This window comes from Homarus americanus, unplaced genomic scaffold (genome assembly GCF_018991925.1).
Source record: "Homarus americanus isolate GMGI-L3 unplaced genomic scaffold, GMGI_Hamer_2.0 scaffold9181, whole genome shotgun sequence".
Taxonomy (NCBI): Eukaryota; Metazoa; Arthropoda; class Malacostraca; order Decapoda; family Nephropidae; genus Homarus; species Homarus americanus.
This window is the reverse complement of record NW_024719959.1, coordinates 227433-237180: the sequence shown is the minus strand read 5'-3', so window position 1 is coordinate 237180 and position 9748 is coordinate 227433. Positions and strand designations below refer to the sequence as shown.

General features: G+C 40.3%; 1 protein-coding gene across 4 annotated transcripts; it reads right to left on the bottom strand.

Annotated features, from left to right (window-relative positions):
* Positions 1-1639: 1639 nt before the first annotated feature.
* Positions 1640-8359, bottom strand: LOC121860334 (WSC domain-containing protein 1-like). 4 transcript variants are annotated; one of them, XM_042357403.1, is made up of 10 exons: positions 7927-8359; positions 4703-4799; positions 4521-4552; positions 4283-4345; positions 3799-3880; positions 3362-3498; positions 2798-2957; positions 2338-2429; positions 1974-2127; positions 1640-1877 (listed from the first exon to the last, which is right to left on the bottom strand). In XM_042357403.1, the coding sequence occupies exons 2-10, from the start codon at positions 4792-4794 to the stop codon at positions 1652-1654; spliced, it is 1038 nt and encodes a 345-aa protein (XP_042213337.1). In that variant the 5' UTR covers positions 4795-4799; positions 7927-8359; the 3' UTR covers positions 1640-1651. The 4 variants fall into 4 exon arrangements, with proteins under 4 accessions (XP_042213337.1, XP_042213339.1, XP_042213338.1 ...); XM_042357405.1 differs by having other exon boundaries at positions 4283-4342; XM_042357404.1 differs by lacking the exon at positions 7927-8359 and adding an exon at positions 5970-6371.
* Between the last annotated feature and the right edge of the window lie 1389 nt (positions 8360-9748).

The following is a 9748-nucleotide window of genomic DNA, read 5'->3' as shown; positions in this document are numbered from 1 at the left end:
ATTGTAAATAAGTTTCATGGCCATTAAGTGCTCGTAATCAAGTGTTAAATGATCGTACTCAAGGGGTTAAGTCATCATACTCAAGGGGTTAAGTCATCGTACTGAAGGGGTTAAGTCATCGTTCTCAAGGGGTTAAGTCATCGTACTCAAGGGGTTAAGTCATCATACTCAAGGGGTTAAGTCATCGTACTGAAGGGGTTAAGTCATCGTTCTCAAGGGTTAAGTCATCATACTCAAAGTTAAGTCATCATACTCAGGGTTAAGTCATCGTACTGAAGGGTTAAGTCATCATACTCAAGGGGTTAAGTCATCGTGCTCAAGGGGTTAGAATCATCATACTCAAGGGGTTAAGTCATCATACTCAAGGGTTAAGTCATCGTACTCAGGGTTAAGTCATCATACTCAGGGGGTTGGTCATCGTACTCAGGGGTTAAGTCATCATACTCAAGGGTTAAGTCATCGCTCAAGGGTTAAGTCCTTCATACTCAAGGTTAAGTCATCATACTCCAGGGATTCGATCATCGTACTCAGGGGTTAGAATCATCATACTCAGGGGTTAAGTCATCATACTCAAGGGGTTAAGTCATCGTACTCAAGGGGTTAAGTCATCATACTCAAGGGGTTAAGTCATCATACTCAAGGGGTTAAGTCATCGTACTCAAGGGGTTAAGTCATCGTTCTCAAGGGGTTAAATCATCATACTCAAGGGGTTAAGTCATCGTACTGAAGGGGTTAAGTCATCGTACTCAAGGGGTTAAGTCATCATACTCAAGGGGTTAAATCATCGTACTCAAAGGGGTTAAGTCATCGTATTCAAAGGGTAAAGTTAAACACAGTAATGACAACCAATCACTTTATAATCAGATCAATTTACACTCTCTAAATCAACAATCATTTACCAAAACATTTACAATCAAAAGTAATCCAAACACGTTTACTAAAATCTTGGATTGTAACAACACAGTCATTAAGATTTACAATATGAGATGTACAGTTACGGTCAAATTTCCCTGAACATTTGATAATACCTATAGCATCTACTTCAGGGTCATATATAACGCTGTTTTTTCCTCACTATATCGAAACCACAAACCGTAATTACACACACACTTTAACACACACAAAATCTAAGTAAATACATTAAAATTCCTGTCATTCTCTCACCTAATGGTCTGCTAAGTGTCCAGGGAATTGTGAACGTAATTGTATCTGTCATTTCGGGCGTAAAGTTAATCAGTTTATGTCAGGTTAACGTCTGTAGAGGGAAGAGTTAACATACAGCTATATATTAACGCACTCTTGTCTATTACCTTAACGCACTCTATCTATTACCTTAACGCACTCTGTCTATTACCTTAACGCACTCTGTCTATTAGCATAACGCACTCTGTTTATTAACCTTAACGCACTCTTGTTTATTACCTTAACGCACTCTTGTCTATTACCTTACACCCACTCTGTCCATTAGCTTAACGCACTCTATCGTTAACTGTTCATTTTGAATGGTTAAAATCTGGGCTAGTGTGACTATTACTGTAGATTTTTCAGGTCAGGTCAGGTTAGGTTAGGTTAGAAGGAGGATGGTAGAATCTGAGGTAACAATGTACCCCTTCCCCCCCTCCCCCTCCCCCCCCCCTTCACTTAGCCCCATTCATCGCGCACCATTAAATTGCGTCGTGTTGTGGAAAATGTTATCAATGTATGGAAACTCAGGGTAACCTAAGACAAGTAATAGACGATTGACTCTCTGAATGGCTAAGGTCATCTTTATCTTCTCTCTTGTAGTAAAGGGATCCAATTCCTTGTTGCCGACGCGCTTAAAGTTCCCCGTTAAGTGTGATCTAACGCAGGATAGTCGATCTTCGTCCATTGGTACTCTGCAATGGTTAGGTTAGGTTAAGATAGAACAACAAAAAACTACCTCAAAGATAACAAAATTAATACAGGTAAGTAAACTACCTCCACCATCACACCTGAGGAAGTACAGCAGCTGACGCAGGTGATGGTCGGTATCAGCAACCAGGTCCTCATAATGAACGACGTGTAGAGGCCCTACACTCCACAACAAGGTATCGACTGCCAGCTGTTCCCAGAGTCGAGTTACCTGCTCAACATACCTGTGGAAAGCTGTGCCGGGATATTAGTGGAGATGGTCTACTAGTGGAGATGGTCTACTAGTGGAGATGGTCTACTAGTGGAGATAGTCTACTAGTGGAGATAATCTACTAGCCCCTTGTCTACGGTGATTCATTACAGAGCAAAATCTAATTAATATTTGTATATTTTAGATCAATTTAATATTAGATAAACATCAGTAACAATACAACATCAACTCACAATTAGTCTCAAACATCTTCTCAGACAGCTGGCCCGTGTGTTTATCCTTGGCGTTACGAGTCCTTAGTAGCTTCCAGTAGGAGATGAAGGATCTGTCGCCATCAATAGAAAGTTTCATCAATTACATCAATAGAAAGTTTCATCAATTACATCAATAGAAAGTTTTTATCAATAATATCAATAGAAAGCTTCATCAATAACATCAATAGAAGGTTTCATCAATTACATCAATAGAAAGTTTTCATCAATTACATCAATAGAATATTTTTACTAATAACGTCAATAGAAAGTTTCATTAGTGACATCAATAGAAAGTGGTGAGACGGAAGGTATCACTACACCTCACAACACATCACAGCACAACACAGCACAGCACATCACCTCACAGCACAGCACATCACATTACAGCACATCACAGTACAGCACAGCACATCACATCACAACTATGGTCAAGACTCACTTAGCAGGGTGTCTCAGAAGGAGGATGGCAGGTAAAGTGGAGTTAATTAACAGGTATCTATCGAGTAAATCTTCCTTCGGGTTACCACTAAGAGAACCTCCATGTGTCTTCTGTACTATGGTTCTCCCGCTGTCAGGAGGTTCCTTCTCACCCAGGAACCCTACGTCAGGAAGGTGTTGCAGGGGGGGGGGGGTAAATGTGCTTAGATTTTAAATGTTTGTGATGATCGATTTTTTTTCACCATTTTTTTTTAGATTTTTGCCTGAACAATATTTTACTTTTTTTTTTTTATATATTTTTATTTGGGTTTAGATATTTTGATCTTTTTTTATACATTTATTGAAATATTTCTGGTTTTTTTGTTGTTGTTCAGTGAGTAAATCAATATTGTGTGGTAAATTTACTCATAATCTTTCCCTCACAACTCATAAATCCTTCCATTGTGAGTCGTGGTGATGATATTCCTCACTTCCCTGCGCTGAACTTGACTCATAACCCCTCACAGCTCACAACTCACAAATCCTTCCATTGTGAGTCGCGGTGGTGATACAATTTTTCACTAACCTGCGTTAAACAGAGTCTTGTCATTGAACACAGATCCCGTGAAGATCCCCGTCGACGCCTCCAGCAGGTAACGGGTCCACGTGTTGCCTGACGAAGGGAATGATACCAACCACACCCTCACTAGATTCCAGCCGAACCTGCCAGTGACCACACCTTGTTGGAATGGTTATGAGGCCTAATGTCTGTCACACCCTACCAAATTCTGCCATCGACCTTACATTTGACACAAGAACTGACCTGAATTGATCTGACCTGATTTGACCTGACACATGACACAGACCTGAATTGACTAGAATAGATCAAGTAGAAGATACAAATTATAGCTACAGCTAAATGATTCCCTAACTTAACCTAACCTAACCTGGTCGTGATCTGACTTGACCTAACCTGATCAAACATAACCTGACCAAATGTGACCTGATTTGACCTGACCTGACCTGGTTTTAAGGTTGACACAAGGACTCCCCGGGTCATCATCACGCCACAGCATCCAGCCAAAACCTTCCAATTTCACCTCATCTGAAAAATAAGATTAAATAAGTAATATACATAATTTAAACCTAACCTAACCTAACCTTGGGGCCTATTAAGAAAATGAGCCTATTAGAACTAAGGGTTCATTTATTCAAGGGGCTCATTAATTCAAAGGAGTCCATTAGTTCAAACGGCCCATCAATCCAAGGGGCCCATTAATTCAAGGAAACCATTAGATCAAGAGGCTCTTTAGTTCAAGGGCCCCATTAGATCAAAGGGCCCATTAGTTCAAGGGGCCCACTAGGTCAGGGGTCCATTAGCTATAGGGATCTATTATGTCAAGGAGCCCATTAGGTCAGGGGGTTCATTAGAACAAGGGGCCCATTAGTTCAAAGGGTTCATTAGGTCAAGGGGTCTATTAGCTCAAGGGCCCATCAGTTGACTTACCATTATTTCTCACAACTCGTCCATGAAGGGATTTTCTGATTTCCTTCAGCCTGGTGTCATCTGCTGGGGTTATGACACGGATATTAGTTGATGTGGCACTCTGATTAATTTGGTATGGCACTGTGTTCCTTAATATGGCACTATGGTTAATTTGAGATGACACTCATGATACAGAAATTCAATCTTTGTTACTTTTCTGTGATATAAACATACCTGTGTTAATTAAACCACAACTTACCTGTGTCTGACTGGAAGGAAGTAGAGGTGAAACTGTATGATAAAGAAGACTAATGAGAGAGAGTCGATATTGATTGTGAATAACGATAGTGACAAACGTATTTATTGAATTATTATTATTAGCATTATTATTATTATTATTATCCACGATATAATTTATCAGGTAAACAAACACACATGTACCTTGAGAAGACGCAGTATATCGATATCATGCTAATTAATGCCACCATTATCACAGGTAGTTGTTGGTTCGTTCGGAATCTCCTCGTCGACATTGTACCTGCAGGAAACATACACACAAATACTCATCTGAACATGTAGTAGCTCCATAATGCCTGAGATTTGATATTATTTAATTTAACGGTGATTCTACATAATTACACTAAATAACGATAAGGCGAACTAACTCTTGGTAATAATTCATGTCAGTTAGATCAATTCCTAACAACTTTTCAAATTAGTTTATGTTTGTCATATACCAAACAGGAGTTCTTGTGTTAACTGTCAATTCTAATCTTCCATTGTTATATTCCCTTTATTCTGTATCTCGTAAAAGCTGTCGTTAAGTTATGTCCCTCCTTCCATTCTCTATTCCTTAATACTAGATATACAGTCATCCATTTTCTTTCAACTAGGAAGGGGATACTTGTACAATCATTCGTTCCCATCCTCTCCCTCTCCCCCTCCCCCTCCCACTCCCTGCTGCCATCAGTCATATTTTGAGTCCTTAATCCGTGATGTTGTGTGGCTTAATGGCTTAATCTCTCATCTCCACTCCCAGAATTCATCATCTATCTTATCTCTTGTAACTTGTGTGTGTGTGTGTGTGTGTGTGTGTGTGTGTGTGTGTGTGTGTGTGTGTGTGTGTTCCTTTGTTGTCTCATGTTCCCTGGAATTGAAAATATCTATCTGATAATCTTCCTAAATCTTCCTCCTGCTCCTCCTCCCATCCCATCCCCTCCTCCTCCTCCTCCCATCCCTCCTCCTCCTGTTCATATTCCCTCCTTCTCATGCTAATCTTTCTCCTTCCCCTCCCCTCCTCCCTCTTGAGCCTCCTCTTCTTCCGCCCCCAACTCCTCTTCCTCATGTTCACTCCCTCCCTCTCCTCCCCCTCCCTATTCTCCTCCTTCTCCTCCTCCTTGGTAACTTTATCTCCTATAATATTCTCTCTCTCTCTCTCTCTCTCTCTCTCTCTCTCTCTCTCTCTCTCTCTCTCTCTCTCTCTCTCTCGTCTGCTATGCTTGGTGTCCATGAATTTTTTTTTCATGTGGATGTTTTCTTGTTTTCTAAGTGTTGATGAAGCTCTGGAGTGTTCCCTAAGTGTTGATGATGATGTTGTTTCTAAGTACTGGTGAAGTTCTCGTAGGATGCACTTCTTGAATCCTTCCCTCCCTAAAGATCTCATAGGATCCCTCTCTAAGGACTTCACAGGATCTTTTTTAGGTTGTACCTCTAGAATCCTTCCCTCTCTTAGGATCTCAGCTTTAGGACTTCTTGCAGGATGCACCTCTCGAGTCCTTCCCTCCCAAAAGACCACACAGGAAATCTTCTAGAATTCACAAAGTGTTTTTGGCGTTCCTGGCACTTAGTTTCGTCATTAGTCACTTATATAAAATTTTCCAGTGTTTTTTTTTCTTCACTTTTTCTCCTTAAATTAACTTTATTTTCCATTTAAGTGTTTACAATTTTTTTTTTAATTTACAATATTCATCTTTGTCTCGTCAGGTGAGTTAATGAGTTGCTGTAACCCTTTTGAGTACCTGAGTTTAGAGGTAAATTGAGGATTTATTTATTAATTTATTCATTTATTTCAATAGTGTATTCGTTGATTTATTTTCTGTTTATTCTATTAGTGTTTCGTTTCGTTTCGTTTCACCCACCTTATATATTTTCATTACTACAATTCAAAGATAAAAAACAACAGATAATCACTTCATTAACCTGTATGGGTGAGATATACCTGTGTGTTAATTATTGGCAAAGGTCCCAATTTGATAACCTAAGTCTGTCTAATTGTTTTTATGTCGATCCTATTAGAAATGGGGCCTAGTAGGGCTGGGGTCTATTATAACGGGGGCCTATTATAAATTCACTCAACTAGTTACCTTAATTAAAACTTATCTAGAGCAGCAAGGTGGTGTAGTTCTCAGGGCGATTGATAGATAACTTGCTGATTAGGCACAAACACGACTCTCTGTTACCTGTTGGGTGTCAGCTGTTGGGTGTCAGAACATGCACCTTGTTATGCATCAGTCCTAAGTGTATGTGAATGGAACAACGCTGAGACTTGGAGTACCTGAAGATTATGAACCCTAGTTTATTTCACCTGTTTATAAATATCCTAACCTACCCTACCCTACCCTACCCTTCCTTACCCTACCCTACCCTATCCTAACCCTACCCTACCTTACCCTACCCTACCCTACGCTAACCCTACCCTACCCTATCCTAACCCTACCCTACCCTACCCTACCCTACCCTTCCTTACCCGACCCTACCCTACCCTACCCTACCCTACCAAAAAAACCCTTTGGGTGCTACCCTAATACCCTATTAGGGTGCTTAATCATCAGTTGAAATAAGCTAAAGGAACCTAATCTTCTGGTGGTTCTCGAAATGTAATTCTCAACAACTCATTATTAATAAAATGATAATTACAGGATGTTTTCGTTCGTAATCAGAAGCAGCAGATAAAGATACGCTTTTTGATACATTGTTGAAGATGGAAAGAAGTAGTGTGTGTTACCCTCTTGCTTATCAGTACGGTGGTGGAGGGGGGTTGGGGGAAGCTTGTATCTCGTCACCTGTACACTGTCTTGCTTCCAACTATCTCATTATCTCGTTACAGTCTCGCTTTAGTGTCTCTCATCTGTGCATCTTATTAGAGACGTGAATATGTTACCTGGATATATTTGGGTACCTGATTTTACCGTTGAGGGAACTGGAGGAGGTTGAGTACAGTGTCGGCCACTATGGCTCCTTGTGTACCGAAAGTATTGTGTATTGTGTGTGTGTATTGTGTGTGTATTGTGTGGGTATTGTGTGGATATTGTGTGGGTATTGTTCCCTAACACGCCAAGCCTCCGGGACCAGCTCATGATCAATTTGTCAACACGAGGCTATATATAGTTCTATCACTGACTGTCACTATCACTGGGAGTCACCATCACCCTTCACCATCACTCGTCACCATCACCTATCACCATCACTAGCCCTCACCATCACTCCCCATCACTATCAGCTAACACCTGCTATATACCCTGGCTGGCTCCAACCTCCTGATAGCTGCCAAGTTGGATGTTACAGAGCGCTAATCAGAACACAGTGTAAAGGGGACAATCAGTAGACAATGTAGAGGGGGCCAATCAGAAGACAATGTAAACGAGACAATCAGAAGACATACATACCTGTATATGCGTCTAGTTGCCTTCAATCTGAGTAGCAATCAGAAGACACAGACATCAAATGACAATCAGAACTTATACTATTGCATAAATTGACATGAATTCGAGAGATAATCAGATAATGTACATAGTTGTTTGTATTTTCTGAGTGATTATTATTTTATACACTGTCACAGATCTGATGGTATATTCAATGTGGCAATCAGACCCCACATAACACCCTAGCACCGATCTTCAACTTAAATTACAATCAGAATACAAAGCACAATTAATCCTTGAACTTTGTCAATCAGAACAGGTGAAACTCTTCTTCGAGTCTGATTGGCTAGGATTTATACACCATCACAGAAAGTTGTTAATCAGAACACTTTTCCAGCACACCGATCGTTCTGAATGCCAGCACTAAACTGGTATGAGGGTGATACTGGTTTGTCTGGCCGGGCTATGGGAAGACTTGCATTGCTGCCGGGCCTCATATACACCTGTGAACACGCTTACTCAACAGGTGTGTGTGTGTGTGTGTGTGTGTGTGTGTGTGTGTGTGTTTATGCAGAGTTCGCAGTTTTACTTTTGAGAGTTGCTGAGTGGGAATCATTTGGCATACACACACACAATTTCTCTCTCTCTCTCTCTCGGCTCGATATATGCAAATACAACATTAATGGAAACTAAATACCCGATATTGTTGTTTCACTTAGGAAGAAAAAAGGAGTTTGTTTGACTTCTAGCTATCGTGTTTACCTTGCAGGAGAAACTTTACCTTTTTAGAGAAACTTTACATTGGTGGAGAAATTCCACTTTGGTGAAGAAGCTTATCAGAAACAATATGAAGATTACTGAAACTTATATATAGGGGAAATGGTATGGGAACCAGTTCAGAAGTAATGTTTGTGACAACTGCAAGATGATGGCGAGTAGGCAAGGTTGTGATCGCATTACTGCTAACTTCACAATTGTCTGGTGCTATATGATAACCTTCTACCACTAAATGTTTGCCTACATCCTCACATACAGTATAAGTATCACACTGGGGGAAAAAAAATATTGCACATTGTTGACATGTGCGTGAAACACTCACCTACTGTATGTGGTATTGGAGTATATACACATTGTTGTAGAGCTGTAGAGGCATTAGTTTGTACTATAGCTAATTCCCATGTAGCCTCTGCAGCCGATGTGAAAGCATAAGCATACGTCGGACAAACATGCATGAGTAAATATGTTGACTTACAATGATTTAGGACTTCATGCTTAGTCACAGCAACTAATGAAAAATCCTCTGATACTACTATTAGTTCAGTTTGTTTGTTCAGAATTAATATTCCCTCATTCGCTTACAATGGAAATAGTTCCAAATGCCATGCATCAAAAATATTTGTTTGTGATTTTAGTGGAATGTGTATTAGTATTTTCCTGTGTGTTAATGTTGCCTCTAATAAGGGATAATAATATTCCGCTTCATGCTCCTGAAAGAGAGTAGTTAGATGATATTTAGCTTCAGCTATATGTAAAGCGGCAATTAATTGACCAACTGGCAACAGCTGTGCATCAACCCGACCTAACCCTGCATTTACTAGATCAGCTATGAGCCTATTGTTGGTTTCTATGAAAACCCCACAAAATTAAACAGGCCACGTTTTGGACGCCGCTGAGAATGTACCTTCTTCCCGATGTCTTCAGGAGATACAGGGAGCTTTCCCTCGAAAGTGATTTACTCTCTTGAGTAGACTATGGATACGGTCGTGTTGAAGAGAGGTGTTCTTACGGATTGTTGTCGAGATCTTGCAAAGTTTGCTTAGCTGTTTCAATGTGGACAGCTACACCT